Source organism: Sycon ciliatum, chromosome 1, assembly GCF_964019385.1.
Source record: "Sycon ciliatum chromosome 1, ocSycCili1.1, whole genome shotgun sequence".
Taxonomy (NCBI): domain Eukaryota; kingdom Metazoa; phylum Porifera; class Calcarea; order Leucosolenida; family Sycettidae; genus Sycon; species Sycon ciliatum.
Genome location: NC_088643.1, coordinates 75,289,217 through 75,316,167, shown reverse-complemented (window position 1 = coordinate 75,316,167; position 26,951 = coordinate 75,289,217). Strand labels below are relative to the sequence as shown.

The 26,951-nt window shown below is 48.7% G+C and overlaps 2 protein-coding genes across 2 annotated transcripts; one reads left to right on the top strand and one right to left on the bottom strand.

Moving 5' to 3' along the window:
* Nucleotides 1-496: 496 nt before the first annotated feature.
* LOC135805464 (mucin-19-like) lies at nt 497-17,657 on the top strand. Its single transcript, XM_065319499.1, has 13 exons — nt 497-1,043; nt 1,444-1,641; nt 2,603-2,641; nt 4,322-6,298; nt 7,162-7,530; nt 7,867-7,915; nt 8,282-8,508; nt 8,941-9,027; nt 10,174-10,328; nt 10,875-11,029; nt 11,309-11,442; nt 16,633-16,740; nt 17,074-17,657. Exons 1-13 carry the CDS (start codon nt 948-950, stop codon nt 17,116-17,118), a joined length of 3,639 nt encoding a protein of 1,212 aa, XP_065175571.1. The 5' UTR covers nt 497-947; the 3' UTR covers nt 17,119-17,657.
* Nucleotides 17,658-20,542: 2,885 nt separating this feature from the next.
* On the bottom strand, nt 20,543-26,929 carry LOC135805463 (large ribosomal subunit protein bL19m-like). The gene is made up of 3 exons (XM_065319498.1): nt 26,761-26,929; nt 23,156-23,250; nt 20,543-21,503 (listed from the first exon to the last, which is right to left on the bottom strand). Exons 2-3 carry the CDS (start codon nt 23,220-23,222, stop codon nt 20,779-20,781), a joined length of 792 nt encoding a protein of 263 aa, XP_065175570.1. The 5' UTR covers nt 23,223-23,250; nt 26,761-26,929; the 3' UTR covers nt 20,543-20,778.
* Nucleotides 26,930-26,951: the final 22 nt, after the last annotated feature.

Genomic DNA, 26,951 nt, shown 5'->3' with positions numbered 1-26,951 from the left:
TTCCCGCCTTTTCCATTCTTTTATTTTTTGTAAAACGCACACCGAATATACGTACGTCATCAGCGATATGCGCTCTATACTGTGTACATAAAGTCATTGTACCAGGGAGTCGTACAATACCGGTATTTTACGACTCCCTGCTGTGTACACGTAGATCTAGCTACGTACACCACTGCATGCGGCACTGTACTGCCACTACTGGTACACAGACTTGACTTTTGCGCATACAGTCAACTTCGCTAATAACGACTGCGGATATAACGACAATTCGCGAATAACGACAGAATTTCCATGCCCAGAGCAAAGTTCCATCCAACTACAAATACATAATGAGACTTCGGGTATAACGACACTTTGTGAATAACGACACTTTGCTGATGCCCCGCCGAATGTCGTTATAAGCGAAGTTGACTGTAGTCGACTCGCTAGTGCACTGGAGTGGAGCAGAGATCGGGAGCCATAAAAATAATGCTATCAAGTATCAGTAGCAATACATTTGTGTTGTGTAGGGCTCCGGACTCCCTGGCCGGTCTGGACCAGCTCAGCTCAGACGAGTCAGAGTCAGAACACACATGTATGCAGTGTAAGTGTGCATTCCCTGCATATACAAGACACTATGATTGTTTCATAGACAAAAGAGTATTTTTTGCATTTTGTTGAAGTTTTGTTTCAACCAAACTAAAAATTTAATATTTTTCCCAGCGCGCCTCAGTCCTTTGTCTGAAGTACTTGTGGCTTCATTGTGCAGCTGCAGGCAGAAGTGCCACTATGGCGTCTTAGGAGAACTTTGACTGTTGCCTGTGTGTGTGTGTGGTGGCAAAGAGGTCATGTGCTAGTACCGCTAGCTGTCTATTCTGTACTACAGTCTACAGAGATTCTTTGTTGGCTTCTGATCTGAGCCCACGCGGACATAAAACTCCGTGTTGCCACTCACTGTGTTGTTGGAAATGGCCACGGCGGATGGGGGTGAGGACACTTCGTCGTTCAATTTCGGCCAGGGCGGTATCTATGAAGTAGACAAGATCGTGGACGTGAAGAAAAAGGTTCGTTTCGTTTCATTGATTTTCCTGAAGTGTTTTTATAAGGATTTGCGGAGTTTGCGGAGTCGCCATGATACATGTATTGTGGCATGCACAGAATAATTTTGCATCGTGGTAACTGTTGCATGCAGTGGGCGACATTGCGTGTCCGTATGGGTCGTACCAATACTAGCCTTACCGGCCTGGGTTTGGTGTTGCCTGCGGCCTGTCATGAAGAGCTCGCGACACTAGCTGCTTATGCTGTGCATGTTGTACGAGATGCAGAATAAATTAGCGGGGACAGTGACTATGCAGTAACTATAGGTACGAATAATCCGTTTGATAAACTGCCGGTCTTCGAGTGTAACATGATTGTACGTGTATTTCGATTGGAATCGAAATTTGTTTTCTGCCAACTCTGCAGAAGAATGGAACCTTGTTGTTTCGCGTTAGATGGGACGGATTCGGCGCTGACGATGACACCTGGGAGCCTCGCGAGAATCTGCTGACTTGCGATGGAATTGTAGTGGACTTCATAACCCGCAACCCGCAGTTGTACGATTTGCTGTCCATTGCGTTTCCATCTCAAGTCCAGGCAGTCAGAGCTGCGGCAGGCACGAAGGTACGGCATACTGGCCTACTGTAGAGTTTTGTACTGTGATGGTGCTGCAGTGACTCTCTGGCTGTCTAGTGTACTCTCAGCCCCCCCCCCCCCTCTCTTCCTTCACCCAGCCCTGCCTCAACCTGGTCACCTCCCCCGTCTACCGTCTGAGTCCATGTGCAATGCAGTGGTACTTGGTACCAGTGCACTATGCATGTACACCATTGACAGACATGCTCGGTTTGTTCTGTGAGCTTTAGCATGCCGTGCCGGTATCACAAGGTCCCAGTGCACGCCATTATGTACATTGTTCTAAGTTTTGGGCTTGTCCGATCTACGTGCACCTTTCGCTCGCAACTTGCGTGTTGCTCATGGATAAGAGAGGGTCAGGCGTACTGTGTTAAACTACATGCTGTCAAGACTGAGACTGCTTGTGCTAACGTGTGAATGAACGAATCCTGAGAATCCTGACCGTTGTTCATCCGACACATACAGTGCTGCTCAATGAAATCCAGTCATGTGAGTCAACGTTGTGCCCTGCACCATTTCACAGTGTGTGCCCTGCACCGTTTCACAGTGTGTGCCCTGCACCGTTTCACAGTGTGTGCCCTGCACCATTTCACAGTGTGTGCCCTGCACCATTTCACAGTGTGTGCCCTGCACCATTTCACAGTGTGTGCCTTGCACCATTTCACAGCCCAGTGTTTGTAGGACCAGGGCTGCGCAACACCCGGCGCGTACTTGAGTGACTCGACTGGATTTCAGTGAGCAGCACTGTACATTGTATCGTACATGTATAGCTGTTAGTCAATCTGTACCCACTTCACCTTGGAGCAGTGGTAAACTACCCGTTAGCTACACACCAGTAGAGTGGGCAATACATGTGGTCATCGCACATCTAGGCCTTGTTCATCATGACCTTCCTTGCACTCGCGATACGTGTATGACTTGCTGATTGTATTGATGATGTGTCTGTTGCTAGGATGTTACCACCAAGTCTTCATTGCCTCCACCGGCAAAGGTATGTTGATGGGAGTGTGCGTCATACAGCTCTTGACCCTACTGACCTTTCACGTTGTCCTAGCTGTGCATAAGCTGCATTTTGCCTGCTATTCATAGGGTGCGTTCGTCGTTACTCTACCAGGCTGAGTAGGAGTGCTGTGTGTAATAGCTGGCCCTCCAGTCTCTCCGGAGGCGTGGGTTTGAATCCCACCGCTGCCACCAATGTAATAGCTGGCCCTCGGAGACAATTTCACACACTCAAACAAAGCACTCACTTTGTGGTTTCACGAATACTCGCGCGACGTTAGGACAGAATTATTAGTTGCACACTCGGCAAGTAAAGATAAGAAGTGAAAAAGCACAAGAAAAGAACACACGGCGAACGGCAGCCATGTTCTTTAGGTCATCAACCAATGAGCAATCTATATAAACCGGTTGCCGACGAAATTCTAGAATATTCCAGAGCTGTGAACTGTGATTGGTAAATTATGCTAATTTTTTTGAACAATAACACTAGCGGCCAACCACAGTTCACAACAGACAGTCATACAGGTAAAGTGTGGAAATACGGGTTCAGCCATACACGACTCATACATTACTCACGAGCGACTCGCGAAAAGGGTAATAACATGCAGATACAAAATACGCAAGGAGAGAAAAAATGTAACTAACTGCCCATCTTGGGGTTTGAACCTAGGAATCTGTATCAACACAAGCTCTACAAATAAATACTCTTTTACTGCGAAAAATATACTTTCTATTAAAATGCAACTCCTACATGTGTACGTTCTCAACTAAACTTTGACTGGTAGCTGTACCAATCTCCGTTGCCTCTACCGAGTCAGAGGCTGGTATCATGTGGCAGAATATGCAGCTCGTAACTTGTTGGCGATGACGATGACAACTATCTAGCTTCGGAAACACAAGAGGTATACGAAAGGAAGTAAAATAGGGCTGTTTTCGTTGTTACTCAGAGTTTCATGGTAAAAAGTTACTAAAAACCAATCATCAGACAACTCTGTGTAGCTTCGGAAACAGTCGTTCGTGCTTGAAGCGGTTCATTTTCTGACCCTCGACGGGAGTTCTGCTTCTATTGAATGATGACAAACACACTGTCTTAAATTTGGCAAGCTTGAGTGTGGGTGGATATCAACTCCACTGAAATACTGAATCCTAATTCTGCTGAAAGCTCTTAGTATAACATGGATTTGTTGCAATGTACTTGCAACTCGTCAGTCTTAGTATAACATGGATTTGTTGCAATGTACTTGCAACTCGAATTTAGAGATTGACAAAATCATGTCAAAATGCATCACTTTGGAAGAATCTTTGGCGACAATGCGGAAGGTTTCTTTCTCTGCTGAAGCTTAGATGTGTTACAGCCCCCCCCCCCCCCCCCCTCTCCCACTCTCTAAGTATCCCGTCGGCTGGAAGCCCTTGTCATCGTTGTTCATTATTGTGCAAGATGTCATTCCGTTGGCCCGAATTCCTGTGCTGATTCCTTTAGTGAAAGATCACGTGACATACAGATTTTAGGAGGAAGAAAGTATTTTTTCGAAAATCTGACCACATGAGTGAAAGCAAGAACACATGAATGACTGAAAAATATTTTAAAATGTTTATATGCAGGCTGCCATGCTGTAACTCGGATCTTTCATCACGTTTCCATTTTTCTGCTCCTTTCTTTTGTGTGTTGAAGAAAAAGACTGGTCAACGACTAAAGCCGACTGCCATCGCAGTAGACAGCACACCAACAGAGTCCGCACCGAAGAGAAAGTATGTCCGAAAGGCCAAGCCCAAGGAGAAGCAGCAGACCGGAAAGTCAGCTGGTGGCCCCGGTAAAGTCAGCCTGGGGGCTATGGACGTACCTTTGCCAGTCAAACGCAAGCGGCAGTACATCCCTCCCGAGGACTCCAGTGATGGTAGCGAGCATGCTGAAAACAAGCCAGGTCCTGCATCCAAGAAGGCACGTCTTGAAGGGCCAAATGATGATCATTCTGAAGACGAGAATGCCTTCCTCTCTGGAAAGAATCAGCGTGAATTCGGCGACAGGAGCTTGTTTGATACTGAGGCAGATGGTCCAAGTGCCAAAGAGGGAAAGAAATCGAGTTCTGCGGGGTCATTAAGCAGTCCTACCAGATCATTAAGCGGGAGGATATTCTCTGACAATGAGTCTGGCGAAGCATCTCCTTGTGCACCCCTTCCCGCTAATCCAGTGGGAGGCACCGCAGTATCCCGCTCCGCCTTTCAGGCTCTATCATCTTCGTTGTCCTCCAGCATAGCAGAGCCGTGGGCCAAGAAACCTAGTGATAAAGTGCGGCCTGTACCTGTGTCCACAACAGTTGAACCCACTGCTGTCTCCACTGCTGTCTCCACTGCTGTCTCCAGTACGAAGGCACATGTACGCCAACCTAACGTTGTTGCTGGTGCTGCTAAGGTTGCCACAGCCTCTAGTTTTGCATCAGCAGTCACAGCAGCTACTACCAAGGCTGCTAGCCAAAAGCTATCACCAGGTGTCGCTTCAGCCAGTGCATCTCGCCCACAGTTGAGTGCACAGCCGCTATCTGCTAAACCTGCATCAGCCATGACCAGCACAGCACACCCAACACCATCTGCACCGCTCTCAGCTTACCCGGAGGCAACACAGATCAGTACATCACGCCCAACTTCATCTGCACTGCAGTCGGCTAAGCTGGAGGCGGCAATGACCAGTGCACTACGTCCAAAACCCGCTGTACCAATCACTAAGCCCTGGGCAGCAAAGAGCAGTCCAGCACATCCACTTTCCTCCGTACCGTCGCCAACTAAGCCTGCACCGGCAGCAAGGAGTAGTGCATTGCAGACACATGCTGCCGCCACAGATGCACTGGCATTGCAAACACCCACTTGCACAAGTCCGGCACCAGCATCTGGTGCTGCTGGTGCATCCTCAACAACAACAACAACAGCGGCGACAACAGCATCAGGCACAGGAACAGCATACTCTAGTCGGACAGGAACGCCAGGTATCAGCACGAGTGCACTCATGCAGGCTGACGATGGGCCTCTGTGGAAGCCCCCGCGTCTGATTAGCAGCAGCCAGGCCAAGCTGCAAGCGCAGAAGACGCAGCTGGCTGGAGTGAGCAGCAAGGGAGAGGCAAGCAGTAGCAAGATGTCCAACGTAACCAGTCTGACACCGCCGCCACTGGAGCAGGCACCCAAGATCCAGCGGACTGGCATGAGCTCAGCTGTTAAGATTGCCAACACGAAAGCTTGGGTGCAGATGCAATCTGAGCACGGCCCGCCTGCAGGGCACTTGTTGGGTGGTGCACCCGACGACAGCGTGGGCATTGTACCAGCTGCTGCTGCTACTGCCGATGACCGCTTGCCTGCTCCGTCGCATTATGCATTGTCATCTTCACAAGTTGGCCAAGATGCAGCCCCAGTAGCTGCCAATCGGTCCACGTCAGGCGCACAGTCAACGGCAGCATCAGCATCCGTAACATCAGCGCCTGGAAGACCTGATCAGCACCGCAGTGTGAGTCGGTATGAGCACAAAGCAGCAGTAGCAGCATCACCAGCTGAGCAAACAGCTCAGACTGCAAATGCCATCTCTGAGCATCAACAGGACTACGGAGATATGGACTCAGACCGTGATGAAGACAAGCTCACTTTGAACTTGTCCGACTCTTCTGATGTAAGTGCTAGAATCAGGCTTGTAACCAGCCGGAAAGGAGGGTGTGTGTGGGGGGGGGGGGGGGGGGAGGGGGATGGGGGCAGCTACTTGAGCATGTACATGGTTGTGCCAGTATGCATTGCACTATAGATGGAGTATGTTGTGATAGTGTAGGTGTATCGCTGTTATTTACTCACAATTCCACTGGACAAGAAAATAGGTGTGCTGTTCAGGGACCATGTGCATGCACTATGAAAAGAGAGCATTTGAATTGCGGGTAAGTCGACCATGCACGGAACAATCCTACTTCCGATTTAGAAAGAGGGTATAGCTCCACGCTCTGTCACCGTTTGGCTATGACTCTGAGAATTGGTCTAGATAGTTGCGACTACTCAGTGGCAGTGGCATTCTCAGTAAGACGTGCTGTGCTATGTGATCAGTTATTGGGAATCACACTACTCTACTCACTGAAGTATGTACAGACTGGACATGCGTTGACCATGCACACACTGTGTGAACTGTCACACTAAAACACGGCACAAGAGGCATGCACGGGGTCAACTATCGTAGGTCCACGAGTTCATGGGTTCATAAGTTCAGGGGTTCATAAGTTCAGGGGTTCATGATTTCAGGGGTTCATGAGTTCAGGGGTTCATGAGTCCAGGGGTTCATGAGTTCAGGGGCTCATGAGTTCGTAAGTAAGATATGCATGTAGTACTGTCCCTGAGCACTTTGTTCATGTGTGTGCTTATCTGCAAGGATTCACTGAGCACCATCGTACAATAGCTGATGATTGCACAGTAATACATGATGTGAGTACATTGTGACATAGGATCTCAGTTCTTGTTGTTGTGTTGTTCCTGTGTGTGTTTGCTGGCGGTCAGAATTCTCTGGATCTACCGTTTGGTGTGAACATGGATTCCAAAGACGCTGATGCTGGTATTGCTGATATGCCGCCACTGCTGGCCAGCGCACAGCAACGTCAACCCAGCGAAGCTGTGGCATCTCTGCTTGCTCCTGCACCTGCGCTTGCCGTTTCCACTGCTCCTGCAGCTACAGGGGGTGTTAGTTCAAAGGTTGCCAGCTCTATGCCAGCTGCTTCTGCTGCTGCTGCTGCTGCTGCTGGTGGTGGTGGTCGTGATCCGGTTCCCACAGGGCTTCAGAAACCGGCAACTAGCAGTACCCAGGCTGTGGAAACAGAGTTTGATTTCGATGATGCATCATCTGACGAAGAGGACATGTTCGAGGCACACGTTAGTGAATGTAGTCAGTGTTGGACCGATATAGTGAATATTTGGCACCTGCATCCAGATCTAGCCTGAGAGATTACATATACATGTACATGCTTCATACTCGGAGGGCAAACGTTCATGTGATTGTTTTGTGGAGCAGTGGTGAGCAAGGTGCTTGGTTGTAGGGATTATGTCTTGGTTTTCCTGAACCACTTGTCCGGTCGAACGTCAGCACACAGACGCAGGCATCTTATGACATGATGACGAAGAATAAGAATAAGAATAACAATGTGCGCACACTAACACCATGGTTGAACGGGTGCGTGTTTCCTGCTTGCTCTGGTCTTCGCATTGCAGGTAGTACCTGCAGTCGGATCAGCTACTGTGGAGAAGGTGATCCCCTACAGTAAGTATTAGAGAAGCAAGTTGTCTGGTTTAGCAGGCGGCTGGTGAGAGAACGCATACTGAAGGTTGTATGATATAGTGACTGCCAGCAGTGTATGCTTCGTAGGTGGTTTGCTGAACCAACCGGCGCTAGCTATGAACGTATTCACAGCTCAGTGCGTTACTGGGTACGGGTATCGTATAGGCATTTGGTGATCCAGGCACACTAGTAATAAAATAGTCGCAGAGCCCGTGAGTTATGGACATCTACTGGCGTCGCACAACGCTCCCGTGAAGGTATGTGAAGTCTAGGGATGTATCAATAGTCAATAGACTCAATATCAATACGTTTTGTTTGCACCGTCTGCACAACCTTTGTGCTGATCAGACATGATGAAGGAGGCTGTGAAGACGAGCAATACGGCGGTGATTGAGCAAGCGCTGCGCAGCGGCTTTGACATGGAGCTGACGGAAGGCATGCAGGGCGTCACGCTGCTGATGATCGCGGCCAGCGCACGCCAGGACCCCAGCGTGCGCATGCTACTGGCCAGTGGTGCTCAGGTCAATGTGGCACAACGCAACGGACTCACGGCGCTGATGATTGCTGCCGACCAGGTACACTGTACATTCACCACATCTACCCACTGTACATGCATTTCTTATCATCTCCCCCCATACTTCCCCTGAAGTTGGCAAGGCCATGTTCCCGATGCAGGTTATGCTGTGCTTTAGACAGCAGGTACCAGTGACTGAGTGTAAATTTGTAGACTTATAGAATTGACTCTGAACTGTGCACGTGGCCAGCGACATTCTGCCACCATTGCCGTGACGAGGTGCACACCAAGCCCTCGGTCAAGGTCAACAAGGCGCACACGTGAGTGATGAGTAGTACTACTACCTTGGTAGCATAGCGTCCAGCAGCAGCAGCAGCAGCAGCGTTGCTGTCTAGGCAGGGGTTAGACAAACTTCACTGGTGGCACGACTCACCGTGATTCTGCTGAGAATGGGTATGTGTGTAATACTATGTATGCTATGGCTGCCATGCAGGGCTTTGCGTCGATTTGCGACATGCTGATCAAGGCTGGCGCATACCTGAACGTCCAACAGAACAACGGAGAGACCGCTCTCATGAAGGTAGGTGTGCTTCTGATCGTCTATGTGCTTCTGACCGTCTATGTGCTTCTGACCGTCTATGTGCTGGCTTTCAATCGACTACTGTAAACTGCCTAATGTTTGCGACGTATTAATGTTTGCTAATTTTGCGAGAAGAGTATTACGCAAATATTAACCATCGTGAAATAAAACTTCGACAGTGGGTGTATATGTGTGGTCACAGTGCTCCGCGAACATTTGCCATCGCAAACTCGCTGGTTCTGAGAGATCGCAAAAATTTAGTGACGCAAACATTGGGCGGTTTACAGTAATCCGGTTTCTGATGAAGACTACCGGCATATCAAGACAATTCATGAGAATGTTTGTATTGAATATTTGATGGTAGGATGTACATTTTGCATTCTTGAATATTGTATAATAAAAAATACTGCTTGATCAGCTTAGATCACACGTTTTTATTTCTATGTTTCTCGTCACCTGCGCGCATACGATTCAGGAGTCTGGAGGAAAAAAAGAAAAAAAAACTGTGCTGCACTGACTGTGCATGTGGGGACCAGCACACTCAAGCATATGTACATAATGTGGCCTGGCATGCGTGACACATGATGCGAGGTCGGCATTGTTTGTGCACAATCTAGCTGCACATGCACAGATTGTAACAGAAGCTCCTAACACATACTAGTTGCTTACTGTGGATGCTATTTTGCATGGTGCATTCGTATATTTTAGTGTGAACAATGGTCTAATAAACTTTTTTTTATTTTTCGGTCATTTTTTATTTTTTCCACCTCTCGCATACGTTTTTAGATTTTCAGGTGACGAGAAACATAGAAATAAGAACGGGTGGCCTACGAATGGGAAATAATAGCCTCATTCTAAAATAGTTGATGCGTGGCAGTTTGGGCCGAATGGCTTGTTAGCGCCATCCAAATTAGCCCGGTGGGTATCCTGTCGGGCACCAGCACACCATTAGAGGTCCTCCATGAACCTATAATTGAGGGAAAGATTTGTCCTAGCTATGAAACGACATCTCATATGCACTGGTAAGAGACATGCTTACCATTTTGAAATTAATTTCATATTTGAGGGAATTCCGAGGAAGGAAGTAGTTGAGAACTACTGAATTTACCGCTTGAATGGCTGGACGCTTTCCTGGTCACCCTGCAGGCAGCTCGGAGGGGCTCAGTGGAAGTGGTTGAGCTACTGGTAAGAGCTGGTGTCAACACCATCGTGACGTCCCAAGTTAGCTTGACAGCAGCGGAATATGCGACCAAGCATCGGCATGAGGGCGTCTGCAACACCATCCGGTCGTACTACACCTCGTGAGTCGGTGGTGTGTGCTGTAGCTGTGTGCCGTAGCAGTGTGCTGTAGCTGTGTGCTGTAGTGGTGTTGCGTGGCAGATGCGCACAGGCGGTGCTCACACTTCGCACTCACCCATTGAATGCTGAGCTTTGGAAACTAAGGCCCAGTAAGGGTCTGTATGTACAGTGATTGTCTTGCACAATGAGCCAACAGCTACAGTGGAACCTGCATGCTGCATATTCACTGTGTGTATAGTACGGAAAAGAACTGCGGTTGCAGACACACTCCACTGGTTGTTTGTCCTAAAGATGTCTGACTTTATGAGACTGCAACAATTGCGAATTCTCTTAGTCTGGTTTCAGTAGGATTGGAGCTATCCAATGTCAATCACTTTCCTTCCGGCCATGAATCTACTGAATTTCTGTGGGAGGCCGACCTGGCTGAGTTTGTGCTTGATTTACACTGGTTTCCTGAGATGAGTCTTGAATCCATTTGGACCCCGGTGCTTTAAAATAGTCTTCTTCCTTTCCACGTTTTCTTTCTATTTCTTGTTGCTGTTGCATAGTGTTACGACGCAGGTGCGTACGTTCATTGCAAATGTTCTCAGTCACAACGGACTGGGTACTATGAGACTGCCAATCAAGCCGCTCCACTGCATCTCCCCAGGTGAAGCGTCCGAAGTTCACCTGCCATTCACTTTCCAGCCGCAGGAGAACCAATGTAAGCCGCCGCTGCACAGTGCTGATGGATGCTGTGTCTTGTATTGCAGTGATACGCAGCTGTTCATGCTGACCCCATTCGAGCTCTGCCCGTGTTTGCTCCTTTGGCGATATTCACTCTCATCCTTCTCGGCGTGTTGAGGCTGGTGGACTTTTGCGATGCGGATGAAGGCTTGAGATCGCGAAATAACTTAGTGCACTCTTTTGTAGAGGAAGATACAGCCCCCCCCCCCCCTCTTATTTGTTCTCTCTCTCTCTCTCTCTTCTGTTGATTCCTCAGCTGTGAATGTACGGCTATTCCTAGTCCGCCTTCATGCAAGCAGTGCTCGCTTTGAGCTGAGCTGGTTGAGCTCCAGTTCAAGCTGCACTAGCGATGTGTACTTGAACAATCAACATGTGACCCCAATGGCAATCGTAAGTACCCTTTGTCACTGCTGATTTCATGTGCAAGATGGCGTAAATTTCGTCACGTGCATGAAACATGGCCATCACCATGGTAGTTTCCGACAGCGTCACGACACTGACACAGTGAGATGTAGAAAATAAGACAAAAAAACTGTGACCTACCAAAACAAAAGTACAAAGATCAAGGCCGGGTTCATCATGCTACACTTATCAGACTAGACTGTAGTACGAACTCGGAGGAAGACCAAAATAATGTTTGTAGCTGCTGGATGCGATCGGAAGAAGGAGGCTCCGTCACTCCTCTCGATCTTCATTGCATGCGGAGCTGCTAGAATCGTAGTGCTTTCTCTTTCGACTCTCGGGGAAGAGAGGAACCTGGCGCGGGAGTGTAGACGACAAGTGTTGCCTCACTGTCGTGCGAAGACGCTGCAATTCATTCACGATACCCTCGTGGCGATGCTGGAGTGAACTGAACTCGTGGTGGATGCTCTCGCCACCCTGCTCCGCGAGGAGTCCCATACCAACGCCGAACTCTTTCACAGCGCCTGGCAAATGTGCCTCCAGGAGATGCAGTTTGGGCGTGATGCTGCCGAGCCGCCTGGCCACCACCTCACGTCTTGCTGTTGCCATGAACGTTGACACATTCGACTGGAACTCGGTCACGTCATCAGGCGACATCCGCACGCACGGCGAATATCTCCGCCTGCAAGCAGCAAATTGCTGGAACAGGGCCATGTACCGCTCTTGGAGCACTTGAGCTGCCGTGATGAGCTCCTGTGTAGAATTTCTACCTGGCTCACCGATGACTGAGGAAGGTGCCGATGTGAGGTCGTGTAGCACAGCTGGCTGGAGGGCATGATGCACATGGTTGCCTATGAAGGCTCGACTGTGGTAGCGTTGTCGGCAGATGTGGTGCCGTTGAAGATTGATCTCCAAGGAGGACTCGCATGGGCCAGACATCTTCTTTCCGCCTTTATCTATCTCCTCTTTCAACTTCCGGATGTCGGCCTCCAGCATTGCTGTAGCTTGTGCCTGCTGTGCGCACTGCACCTGGATCGCACCTGCGGCCGCTTGTAGCGGTGCTTGCGATAGCGTGTGGCCATGCAGGGCAAGCCAGTCCAGCTGGTTCTTGAGACCAGTGGCTGCATTCTGCGCAGTACGCAGCTCAACTTCCTTGCCACGATATCGCTGGTGAGCAGCAACGACTGCACAGAACTCGTTGCTATCAGTATTAACGGTGGGACTAGACGCTGCAGCAATTGACACATCTAAAGCCTGGTAGTCCTTGACCATGGCTTCGAAACCCCACTGGAATATGCCCAAGTCCAAATGAAGCACGGGAATAACGGCGTTGGAGATCTCAATGGGGAGGATTACTGGCCGAATACTATTGTCGTATTTCTTGGCATCAACGAGGTGACCATCTGCTGCTGAGAAGCTACTATACTTCTCACTGAGTGAGGCGAGCGAGTGGCGACCTACAGAGGTGCCAGTGGCGAGCTGCATATCTGCCTTTGTGATGGTGCAATGCAGCCAGGGATGTACAGCACTGGACTCTGATAATCCGTATTGCACGGTCTGAAATTCGTAGTCACCATACAGCAACACTCTGACAGTCTTGCCCTGCCACAATGTTGTCTGCAATAGCTTCACTTGCTCGACGAATGGATGCAGTGCTGTGGTTAGATTTGCTGGACTGTCCTTTGCAGCGAAGACTAGGAATGGCACAATATTCCTGATGGCATTTGCCTTCTTGACGTTAACAATTTGGAAGGACATCTTGAATGAGTCACCACCGTGGTCTCCTCCAACCTTGACCCAGACTTCGTCTGCTGGAATAGTACCCTCGTGCCAGTGCAGTTGCTGTGTTGCCTGCAGTTCGTCTAGGTACGAGTGGACTGTGCCAACAAGATCTGGAAGCATCACGACTGGCCTTGCTACCACAGTACCAGTCTTGTTCACAAAAGGAACATTCTCGGCCACTATGTCAAACCGCAGCTGACCATGTAGCTGCTAACGCATTGCACGCTCCGACTCTAAGCGGACACCATAGTCCTTCATCCACACTCTCAGCTTTCGCAGCTGGTTCCAGGGCATGTGTAAGTCAGCCTTCAAGGCGAGTGTGCTGCCAGTGCCTGGTGTCTTAGCTATAATGCCGGCAGCATTAAGGGGTGCATCACGCTCCTCCTTCTCCATATGACTAATGCTAGCAGCTTGCTGAGCAATCACAAAGCCTTCACTGCTCCCACACATTAGTGTTCGTGTGTGTTTCAGCTCAGCCTGACTACGGCGGCGACGACGTACTGTTCTGGCCGAAGCATCCTGTGAAGGAACTGTGGCTACTGTAGTTCGTTTCCAAGTTTGTGACGGACCCTTCCCACGCAATTCCAGCATTCCATTATCAGCTTTTGTTTTGACAAGGTGCCCTGTCAGCACATCTGATATACTTCCTCTCAACTTTGTAGGTGATGCATTCAGTATGTCTCCAACCTGTGTGGCCTTTGTCACTGTGTGCTTTTGTGTATTGTTACATGTTTGGACATGCGGTCGAAGCTGAGACAGGGGCATGACTTCTGAACAGCCATTTAATGCGTCTGCATAATTGTCACAATGTATTTCCGCCAATACACTCTGACAGCAAACAGACGGCAACACAAGCTGCGAAGCAGACATTGCAAATCTGCACACAGGACAACTCGCTTTAATCCCAAGCCAATGCCAAATGCAATCTGTGCAGAAAGAGTGCTGGCAACACTTGGCTTCCACTGCTTTGTTGATGATATGTTTGCATATGCTGCAAGTTATTGCAGATAATTGCTGTATGAATCGGCTTGGACTTACTTCTTGCCCAGTGCTGTAATTCGGCGTAGCGACAGCAATCAGCTGCTCCTTTGTTATATCTTGACCGGCATTTTCCATTTGAGCAGCTTGTGACTGTGTGTGTGTGTGCATGTATCAGAGGTCTAGCCAGGATTTTATGCCAGCCGGCCAACGTTCTAGTTAAAATGCATCGTTCTGGGGGCTGCGCCCCCAGACCCCCGCCATCAGTCACGGATCCACACAGACACACACACCACTACAAATCTTTCATTGCAGCTTGCATCTCCTTTCGCTTCCTCCAATTATGGGCATTCATCAGGCAGTTGTGAATGTGATTATAGGTAAATTAATAAAATATGAAAAAGGAAGCAAACAGCTACATGAGCATGGATCATGTGTTCACCAACGTCATGCCTGCATGCAGTGTACATTGGTCATCTGACAAGACCCAGCCTAGCCACAGCCATGTACACCACCAGAAGCAGGGAACCATGACCCAACCTGTTACATTTTACTGACGTACTCAAGTGCATACTCAAGTGCATTTGAGCTTGAGTGAAGAGCTAGCACTGAGCCTGAGTAGCCAGTGCTACGTACTGTACGTACTGTACTGTACATACCTACGCCTAGGATATGGGGCACTACAGTCTACATGGGAGTGACTGCAGCCGGCCTTGGAGCTGTCTCAGCTGGCAGGTCGCCCTCCCAGCCGTCTCGGCTGAGCCGGCTTTGGCTAGATCACTGATGTATGATCAGGGTCTTTCTGGCTTGCTGTGGTGCTATGGGTGCCAATACTGTCATGTGCACATTGCCCTGGCCGCGGAGTTGCAGAGGCCGATTCTGAACGGCTCTGTGGTTGTTTGCGCACCATGTCTTTCCTTTTTGGCCGGCCAGGTTTCTTACTTTCACTAACAGTGGCACATGCCTCGCATGTCTTAATATCTTCATCAACGTAATCATGCGGATGCCATTGAACAGGGCTACCACAGTCTCCGCCACACGCTCATACTCAGAGCTGCAGAGGCCGATCCTGAACGGCTCTGTGGTTGTTTGCGCACCACGTCTTTCCTTTTTGGCCGGCCAGGTTTCTTACTTTCACTAACAGTGGCACATGCCTGGCATGTCTTAATATCTTCATCAACGTAATCATGCGGATGCCATTGAACAGGGCTACCACAGTCTCCGCCACAACGCTCATACTCGGAGCTGCAGAGGCCGATCCTGAACGGCTCTGTGGTTGTTTGCGCACCACGTCTTTCCTTTTTGGCCGGCCAGGTTTCTTACTTTCACTAACAGTGGCACATGCCTGGCATGTCTTAATATCTTCATCAACGTAATCATGCGGATGCCATTGAACAGGGCTACCACAGTCTCCGCCACAACGCTCATACTCGGAGCTGTTCACATGGTTCAAGCACCTGCATACTGTTTTGTAGCACAGGCTACACATTCCGGTTTGGGGTGCACATCCAGCTGGTCATTTCCCACATGCACACCAAAGGCTTTCTGAATGCCACTAGCATGGCTATCCACTGCGTAGCTCGTACTTTGTTTCGCCTTAGACAGCTTCACACCACCTATACGGCATAGCAGGGATAGTGACTGTGCATGGCCTGCCATTTTTTCCACAGAACCACTACCCAAAGTACGTCCATCAGTTTCCGGAATTCGCCATCGGATTGAAAAGAAACCAAACTGAGAATTTACCATCTAAGGGGTCTAGCTTTGACAGGAAAATGAAAACAGGACGCTGAAAAATGGCAAAAGAACGTAGACAGAGCATTCCAATGAGGTACAAAGCGTTCGTGCAACAGAAGACGAGAAATATTCTCAACAAAACCTTCGTGTCGTTTGAAGAAGAATCGACTGGAGTCACTGGTTTTTCTTCTTGTGTGAGTGCATCGTTGCCTTGTTCCTCAGATGTGCTGTATTAGAAGCACTTTCGAGGCACAGAAGTAGCTCAGACACATGGAAATCCGACATGTTCAAGCCTGTCTCGATCGACCGGTGAGAAGAAATTTGAAATTCTCAGGAATCGACACAACCGCTGAAGGCCGCCTCGTACCCAGGCAACAGTGGCCATGTACGGATCTTAAGCGTTCATGAATATACAGTAGTATTAGTGCCTATCAGCAAGAGTCATTGCTTGGGCTCATTCAAGACTTGCAGGTCACTCAGAATGTGCTGGCAGTTGCTCTCTGATCCTGCTCACACTGCCAACTGTTTCAATGTACCGTAATCTCTTCCAGGAATTGCTTGCACATGTTGCCTACACTTGCTCTCCGTGTGTGTGTGTGTGTGTGTGTATGCGTGTGTGCGTGTGCGCGCGCGCGTGTGCACATGCATGTGGACATGCGTCGTCACAATGCCATGTTCCAGAGCAACAAACCAATATCTATCTACCAGCTGTGGCCGCAGAGAGGCTCGAATCGTTTACGTCTTCAACTCACTGGTACTCTGCCCTCATCGCCACGCAATAAGCAGCAGGTGTGTACATATGTCATATGTACAGCAGTATTTCAACCCTGTTGGTTGTACATTTGGATGTGGCAAATGGGATTTCGGCCTTTGGCCTCTGGTTGGAGGATCTGATCTATCCTCCCCCACCTTTTAGGAGCCGCATCTGGTGCCTGATCGAGGGGTGGTGCCGTCCCAGGGACCCGCCCTGTACGCGAACCTGTGTATTTTTTTGGTTGTAGATGTAAAACTCCTGTGTGGAATCGCTTGGCTGTATTGGTTCGGCTTTATTTTCATGTTGCAGAAACGACGTTTGTGTGACCAGCTAATGTTGTCTTTCGGCTTTGTGTGTATCTTCTGCAGGACATTGTGTGCGCATGCATCTACAACACATCCAATTCCACGTAGCTGCCCGCTGCCACTGGGTTTTGTTTTGCTACACGTTCAATGTCGCGAGTCTGGCTACCGTCGAATTCCAACAACAATCTGCACACGTTGAACATAGGACTCCCAATGCCTGCCAGCTATCCTGATTTGCTCCGCGCTCTATGACGACGAAATGCCCTGTGTTCTTTTTTTCTCCGTTCTACACTCACACAAAGGTCGAACGAATGAGCAAATATCAGTGTAGTGTCTTTTTCCTCAGTCTAGTTTCTAGTCTGCATGCATGTATGTAGTGCAGAATTATTTGCAGCTGCCCTTCCCAATGGACAGCTGATCAGTCTTCTTTCTTCTTCTTCGTTTTAGACTGCAGCAAAAATGAACAAAACCTGTGACTGGTCCTCCTCGTCATGCCGGTCAAAGTTCGAAGGGGCTAAACCTATTGAGCTTGATTTTAAAAATGCTGGCTATTTTCTCATTTTTGTACCTTGCACGTTTTAGAGATGTAGCTGGTTTACTCGCAGTGGTGCTGATACTATTCGATTGTGGCACTCTTCTGAACTTTCTCCTATGGTATACTGCACGTGTGTGTGTGTGTGTGTGTGTGTGTGTGTGTGTGTGTGTGTGTGTGTGTGTGTGTGTGTGTGTGTGTGTGTGTGTGTGTGTGTGTGTGTGTGTGTGTGTGTGTGTGTGTGTGTGTGTGTGTGTGTGTGTGTGTGTGTGTGTGTGTGTGTGTGTGTGTGTGTGTGTGTGTGTGTGTGTGTGTGTGTGTGTGTGTGTGTGTGTGTGTGTGTGTGTGTGTGTGTGTGTGTGTGTGTGTGTGTGTGTGTGTGTGTGTGTGTGTGTGTGTGTGTGTGTGTGTGTGTGTGTGTGTGTGTGTGTGTGTGTGTGTGTGTGTGTGTGTGTGTGTGTGTGTGTGTGTGTGTGTGTGTGTGTGTGTGTGTGTGTGTGTGTGTGTGTGTGTGTGTGTGTGTGTGTGTGTGTGTGTGTGTGTGTGTGTGTGTGTGTGTGTGTGTGTGTGTGTGTGTGTGTGTGTGTGTGTGTGTGTGTGTGTGTGTGTGTGTGTGTGTGTGTGTGTGTGTGTGTGTGTGTGTGTGTGTGTGTGTGTGTGTGTGTGTGTGTGTGTGTGTGTGTGTGTGTGTGTGTGTGTGTGTGTGTGTGTGTGTGTGTGTGTGTGTGTGTGTGTGTGTGTGTGTGTGTGTGTGTGTGTGTGTGTGTGTGTGTGTGTGTGTGTGTGTGTGTGTGTGTGTGTGTGCTGTCCCTCCAGGAAATCGCGATTCCACGGATGCAACAAATTTCGCGTTTCTAGCCCAAACCCGCGATTTTGTGCAAAATCCGCGATTTCCCGCATTTTGTTATTGTTGTTTTCTGCACTTGTTTTACACTTTCACGCAGTGCTTTCCATGATCATGTTTTTCGATTTTGACAGCATGTTACAAGGCTGTATTTCCATGATCATGTAGGTAACTGGTTATTTGCACAGCACAACTCGAGTAGATCTACTGCGCAAATAGCGATTCGACGGACGCAACAAATTTCGTGATTTGGCCCAAATCTGCAATTTTCTGCAAATAATCCGGCAAATTCCTGGCAAGTTCCGCATCTTTCCACACTTTTCGCCGCATTTCTTGCTATTTTCTGCCGTAACTTGCGCAAGTTTTCGAGAATTTTTCCGCAAATTCCCGGAGGGACAGTGTGTGTGTTGGAAAGCTACCTTCTTGACAAAGCATTTGGAAGTTGGACTAGTTTCGACTCCACAATCCAGTGTGTCGTTACTTTAATTATAGTTTTCATGGCTGAGGTTGTTGGTATGTCTGTTGGCCCTGGGTTCCCAGCACAGTCAGACCTCGCTTATCCGGTCCTCGTTTATCCGGATCCCTCGCCATCCGGAAGAAAATCGCTGGTTACCGATGTGCAGCATATGTTATGCATACAACATAACCGGACCTCGCGATCCGCATACCGGTGCATGATTTTGTGTACAAACTGGTTGAAATGTGTACAAAAAGCTTCGTCGTATCCGGTTGCATGTGCCTTGTAGAAGCTAGAATCAGGGAGTTGTACAGGCAAATGAGGTCCTTGACCTGCTGGGTGCATGTGGACAGCACTCAGTTGCATGCACTTGTCATTTTTCTTGCTTGTTTTACATACTGTGCACGCTAGTTGCACTGCATAGGACCCGTCTACATGTATGTACGATGCCACTGCTTTTGACATGCCACATGCATATTATATATCCAGTATGTGTGTTCAGTTATCCGGTTCCCTCGCCTATCCGGATATTTTTGTGGAAAACAGATGTGTGCGGTTAAGCGGGGTCTGACTGTACTCAGTTTCCGATGCTGGTTGGAAAAGTAACTCCAATTTCACTTCAAGGTACCTGTGCGTCTAGTGTCTGCTTATAGCAAAAGCAGCATGCTGTATGCTGGTTACCCCAGCAAGTGTAGGGTGTGGATAGGTAACTGTCTTGCATGGCCATCCTATTCCATTGCGTCACTGATAACGCTCGTCACCCAGACTAAGGCAGCCCACACTATGCCAGTGCCATCGAGGGATGGACTGAGTGATATAGTCACATGCACACACACACGGGCACGTACATACCGTAAAGTCGCGGATAAAAGCCGGGCTTATACGCACATAAGCCGCTTTCTGCATCAGGCTTGTATGCAAACTATGCTTATATGCACCACTGATATTTTTGCCAGGCTTGTATGCACATAGAAGCCAGGCTTCTACGCGCGACACGCGTAGATCTACCACTGACTACCGGTATGGCGGCGGTTTTACTATGCACCGTACATAGCGCATGCACTCTTGACCTACCCGATCCGCGCTTGCATAGAAGCCAGGCTTCCACGCGCGACAGGCTTATATGCATTTGACCCGTTTGATTTTCAGGCTTCTATCCGCGATGTGCTTGTATGCAAACCCGGCTTTTATCCGCGACTTTACGGTACACACAAAGACACACACTTGTACTTGTTGCTCACTGCCAAAATTGGTCATGTGGGTCTCCCGGGAGAGAGACTCAAAAGGAATCTTGGAAAGATGACTCAATTGGCTATTGAACCGCCCAACGGCCGACACCCCCTGAAACCCCCAAAACTCTGGGTGGACTTGAAAATGACCCCACTTATGGGCTCACCACACCTCAGTAAGTGGGTGAGGACAAGGTGAATAAAAAGGATTGACGGCATCAGGGTATCCGTCCCGGGATCCAACTGCAGTTACCCCTGTCCCCAGTGAACTGGTGAAGGTAATACTTGCTCCTACGCACACACACACACACACACACACACACACACACACACACACACACACACGCACACACACACACACGCACACACACCCACGCACGCACGCACACACACATGCAAGTACCAGTGCAAGCACCAGAACTGTAGGTGCTCAGACCCGTACAGGCCTCGAGTACATCAAGACGTACTACTGTAGACCGGAGCAATGCTCACAATCATATGATCATATGATTGCATTCCATATGATCATAATATATATGATTGTATTCCATATTATTCACCCGCTTGTGTTTCAGCAGCTCCTGGCTACCAAATCAGGGAAAGAAGACACAGCACTAAAGGAAAGGCGAAATAAAAAATATGGACAAAGAAATGAAGCCGTTCTTATCAAGTATTGGTATGGTATAATGGGGTATGGTATACCGTGTTATTCAAATTTAGGCTTGTCTTCATAGTCAACATATCCATGGAAAGGAACGTCGGGATCATACGGGTCGCGGTCTGGCGGATTCTCATCCTTCATGTCCTCAGGTATAGTGAAGTGGCGTGGGTGCTTCTGCTTGAACAGCCAGTTCATGCGTTGTCTGTTGCGACGCTCGGCCTTAAGTACTTCGATTTTCTGCAGGAATGGTCCATAGAGATCGTACTGCTTCTTGACAGGCATGCCCTCTATGACGTTGGCCACGTGAAACGTTGTGCCATGGTTTTTAAAATGGATCTGAGTGCAGATACCCACAAACCGGGAGACGCCGAGCGGGTGATTTGGATCACCGCATGTCACCGCCATGTAGCAGCCAGCGCAGAAAAACGGAATGTCGAGTTTCTGCTTGCGCAGCCACATATCTCGGTGATTGAGAAAGTCCATCATCGGCAGACCTGCCTCTTCAGCGGTCTGTGGGAAGTACTCTGCCGGTGGCTTGAAATGCTCAAACTCCTTGTTCGGTGGCTTGAACTCCGGATCTAACGCAATTATCGGGTATCTGAAAGTGGGCTTGCGTAAATGCCTTTTCCTGAACACTGACTCAGTGCTAGGCGGCATTGGTTTGTTTTCTGGCTCATCATTAGGAACTTGCAAGCCTATTGCTGTGTCCTCCTTGAAATGATGAGCTCTCAGTGGCCGAAGCCTGAATTCCCGGGCAGTGCCACGCAGCCCTGAGCACCGGCAGCAACAAGAAAAAGAGAACAAGAAAAGAATAAGTTTCCCCAAAGTCAGCCTATCAAGCAGAGCCTTGGCCTGAAGCATGGAGGGACAAGTAGAGTGTAGTCGAGAAAGACGAAGCCACAGTACAATGCAGACAGACACCCATTATCAAGAGTCCATAAGGCCAAGAGTACGCAACTCTGCACATGGGGTCTGGCATGGCGCACTGTCCACACTACGTAGCCACGCACTGGGAGAGCACCTGGGCCTTTTCGTCATCATTGATCTGCCACGGTTTCCAGCTTTCAAGTACGTCCTAGGATTTAGGAAGGTTTCGTGCGCGATACGTGAAGGCCCTGCCTTTGAACCTATCGTACTACAGTATGCGTGAAATTGTTGCACCTAAACCAAAGGAAAAATTCAAACGCAGTCAGCTTGAGGGTCATTTCTCCATGCACAACACACATAGCTTGGAGATGAGAGTCGCATATTCTTGGTGGCCCTGCCAGCCTATCATCCCTCAAGGGTTTACGCTAGTTATGCACACACAGCGGACAGCGTCGCAGAACTGACAAGCAAAGGAGGTGCCATTCTTCCATAAGTAAATCCACACAAGGCAGACTGGCACTGCAGCCAATCAGGGTTGATTCAAAGTCGGTGGGAGCAGGATAAACCAAATCCCCTAAATTTATTGAATATCACTCTTCAGGACTAGCCGCCGGGACTCCCACATCCGCCTCCCCGCAAGCTACTCACTGCAGTTAAACTTGTAAAAGGGAACACTCTGATAACATAAGGCACCCATCTGTCCAAAAGGGTCTCTAGAACACCAGGACCAAGAAGTGTCTTATCCAGGATAAGGGGATGGCCTGTACATGGGGACCACTCCGACCAGAGAGTAATGGCATCTAGAGATAATTATGACACACGGGATCATAGTACCCGACACTATGTGCGTTTCAACCTAGATTGGGAAGTTCTATGTAATCTGTAGTCTGTGCAACTCGTGATCGCGATAGTGGCCTTGAACTGCTAACCACAAACATGACCCAGGCCAGCAATACCACATGCGAGCATACCTCCATCGGCCTTGCCCAAGGCCAAGGGTGACTGGAACCGTCAGCCTGTGAGTGAAACCCACATAGTTCAGAGTTACAGCATCTCCCTACATGCTACAACTCCCCGATGGGGACCACGTCTTACGAATCCCTTGAGTGGCTGCCTTACACAGGTTCCACTATACATTTACGTTGGCCAAGCACCAATAATTAATATTCTCAACCACCTACGTCATCAACTGGATCTTCACACAATAGGGCAACTGGCCATCCTTCCGTGTCAAAGTATAAATTGTATTGGTGATCGGAGAAAATCCTTTGAGTTCACCCCGGTTTGCCACACAACAAAGGAAGTGTTGATGAAAAAGAAGAGCGGATGTTACCGTGAAAAAGCACCCGGGTGCAAAAGTTGATACTTGGAAGCATTTAGACAAGAGCTACATCTGCATACATAACGTATGGTAGGAACGGAAAAGTATGTACACACACACACACACACACACACACACACACACACACACACACACACACACACACACACACACACACACACACACACACACGCTTATACACACACAGTGACAAGATTGCAATGACTCTCTCACCTCTGTAAAGCACAAGGTGTGCGGGTGCGGGCACATCCAGGGGCACTACACGCCGAAAACTCATCATCGAGACACAGTGAAGAGAGCTGTGGAACCTACGACAGTCATGAAAAGAGCAAAAAAGCCAGCCGCAGATGACAATTCTCAGACACGTTGACATTCTCTACTGAAACTGAATAGAACAAACTACAGTGCTGCTCAATCAAGTCCAATCGTGCGAGTCAAAGTTTGCTCCCTGTACCATTTCACAGCCCAGTGCTCACAGGTCTAAGGCTGTGCAATACCCGGCGCGCGCGTACTTGAGTGACGCGACTGGATTTCATTGAGCAGCACTATACAGTTCTAAATCGTCCTGTGCATCACAGTGTCCATGTAACCAAGAGCATCTGCTAACGTTATATGACCTCCCAAGAGAGTGCATCACCACCTTGGTTTGCTACTGTAAGACATGTATATATAACGAGGAAGCAAATCTAACGTTTTAACGGATGACATTTCTTCCTTATAATAAGATCCGTTGAGGCCGTACTGCTTCATATATGAGCCGCAATCAGCGAAAACGACCCTTAGAGGTTTCGTAATTTTTTGGAGAAAAAGGTCGATTTGTGACGTTCGACGATTTTTGATCGCGCTGCGAACAGTGCGACAAAGCTCTTCTTGAGCTCCTTGCTTGAAGTAATTTATTTTGAAGTTGAAGTGGTGTCGAGTTGCGACTCGAGTGCTTCTTGATCTTGTTGCGATGGCTGCGGACGCCAGAGCTGTTCGCAGAGCACACGCGGCTGTCATTGTGTACAGCTATCTCGAGCCTGGTGGGGAGCGGATGCTGAAGTAGCCGCTGACGAGTGAGGATGAGACGTTCTTTGGTTCCGACATCCATGTCGACAGCGAGGCGGAATCGCAGCCGTCATGTCCTGCTCAAGGTGGCCGATGACTCGTCAGAGTCGGAAGATGAAGAGTCGTCACCTGAAATAAATAATTCTGAGTCTGGGGCTAGTGACGGCAGCGACGCCATGTCTTCACTTGTTGGGGAAGAAATGGAAGACGAGATTGCGGAACGACTCCATGCAGGATGCAGCTGCGAATATGTCGATCATGTCTCCGCACTCTTCAGCTATTCTTTTTTCATTCTAGCTGCCTACTGCACTGTTTCAAAGGTAGTCAAGAGCCCACCCACCTTAGAATGCTGAATATTTATTGTACACATGCATCGTATACATAAATTGCACCAATTAGGAGTACATCCTGTTTATTGGTGTATACATACGTTTTGAATCGGAATATTGAACTTTTTCTCGGCTGAGGTCCTTCAGGAGATGTGTTTCAACAAATTTTTAACCAAAAAGAGATTTTGAAAATTTTGGCCCTAAAGCTGGTTGAGGCCCATATGCTGTGTGTGGATATGGCAGAATACTGCAAGATCGTTTTACATATCTTCTCGTTAACCTATGAATTTTGGACAATCGTTAAATTTGCGACTCGCTATAATAACATGTCTTACAGTATACATATACGTCTGCTGATGGCAAAAACTCGCATCAAGTGGTAAGGTGTTCTCGTCGTACGGATCCAGGACATTTTTAACGAGCACAAGAGTAGCAGCGGGGGGGGGGGGATGCACCAACCTATTGGCGGCCGCTGCCAGCCCCAGCGACGCTCCCAGCGCCTACATACACAATTGCCAATTATTTATGTATGTGAAGACCCCGACCAACACACACAATTGCCAATTATTAATATGTGAAGACCCCCCCCCCCCCCAACACACCCTTGCTAATTATTTATGTACGTGAAGACCTACAATTATTTACGTACGTGAAGACCCCCCCCCCCCCCCCCCCCCCCCCCTGCTGCTAGAGTAGTTAAAGGGGAAGTCCGGTGAAAAATTTAAATTTCAGGGTCGGTAGAGTTTTGGGCGCTGAGTCGAATGGTGTTGGTCCCACGTGTCTCTGACAAAGCGTTCTCGAGATATTTCCGTTTGAAAAACTGAGTTTCGGGGGCTGCGCCATGACGTCATGCGGCCGCGCCACACCCTCCGCACCGTCATAGCGTGCAGCTAGGTCAAAACTAGTGCGTGAAAGCAATAGTGTCAGTGCTATTTCAAATGATTTGGCGACTGATATTAGGTGGTGCAAGCGACCCCGAAGACCTAACTCCTTGTGAGAGTGAGGATGCAGCCATGGCTGACCTTCACGAGTTTGGTCTGGGGCTGAGAACCTCGGTATTCAGCTGAAGAAATGGCCAAGCGGGCCGGTCAAGAGTGAGCGCTACTGAGTTTCCGACTGATGAAGAAGCAGCAGCTATTGCAGACGAGGCTGATATAATTATCAGATCGCTGGAGAGCAGGGTCGCCAAAATGGAGAAGAGTGATGCGAGTACTCTAAATGTTTTTCCATACCGATTCGCTTAGACTCCAGTAGCCTGGCACATGGTGATGTTTTGGTGCGAACTTGGCATATTTCGGACTACTCAATTGGAGAACAGTGCAGGCTCTTTGAACCACGGGCACGGCTCTTCGCTCGCAACGCTATGGAATCTGAAAGTTCTAGGTCCGGGAGCTGTTCGCTGTTTTGTCACTTGTCACGGTTGTGCACTCATCGCTGTAGCATAAAATAATGAGGCGGGACTGGAGCGGAAAACTAAAATTTTCTTTCTCAAAGCACAACCACCGGCACCGGCAAGGAGAAACGCACGTTCTCGGACTACATGAACTGATACGAGTGTAGTACATCACAAGTCTGTGTGTTGACTAGTTTTCTGAGTCTTGTGACTCGAGTCTTGTTGTACTTGTACTTGTACTGTTGTAGCTACCCCAGCACGGCAGTGCGGGAGTAGTTCCGTGTGTGATGAGTTTGTTGACTGCACTACAGCTAGCATGCACGCAGCGCATTGCTAGCCTAGACTAGGCTAGAGCCGTAGAGGCCATTGCATGCTGACGGAAAAGTCCAACTCGGAAACGGCTAAAATACGGTATAACCTCGAGGTTTACCGAGCTGAAAATCACAGGGTACGTAGTGTTTGTAACACTGAATCGAATGGTCTTGGTCCGAAGAAGCTGCGACAAACGGTTCCCCAATCGAACGCGCTCCGAATATGGCCATTTTGTACACAACTAGATGGTGTGGCTACCTGGCTGCACGCTGTGACATCATCACCTGGATCTGGGTGATGTGCGCTCAAATTCGCGCATGTTCGATTGGGCGTATCTGACGAACCATAGGCCGCAGCCTCCTTGGACAAAGACCATTCGACTCAGCGACCCGAACTCTACGGACTGTGAAATTTAAATTTTTCACCGGACTTCCCCTTTAAAGCACTCCCTGAAGGAAAGTGGAGAAGTCTTTGGGAGTTCTGGACTGGGCCATGTTACATGACATAGTACTGTATCAAAAGTGGACTGGCAGCTCCGAGGGAGTTACTTCACTGTCACGTGGGTTCAATTAGCACCGATGTATCTTACTACATGTACAGTACTGACAACTCCCTTCCATTGCCCCAGCGCAGGGGAGATTGAAATTAACATTATATGTACCATCAACAATATCCAGGAACAGAAAAAGCAATTTTGTACGATTTCTTTCTCAACACAAAAATGTAATGTTTCTCACCTAACGTCCGTGACAATTCTCGGTGCTCTCAAGCTCACTTCACGGCAAGAATTTGGTGGCCGTGACCATGGGCATACCCAAATTGGTTCACCACCACTTCGTGAACCACTGATTGAGCCAAACTCAAAGCTCCTAAAAACTAGTAAAAGTGAAAGTCAACAAAAAGTTCGAAGTCGAACAAAAATGACTGA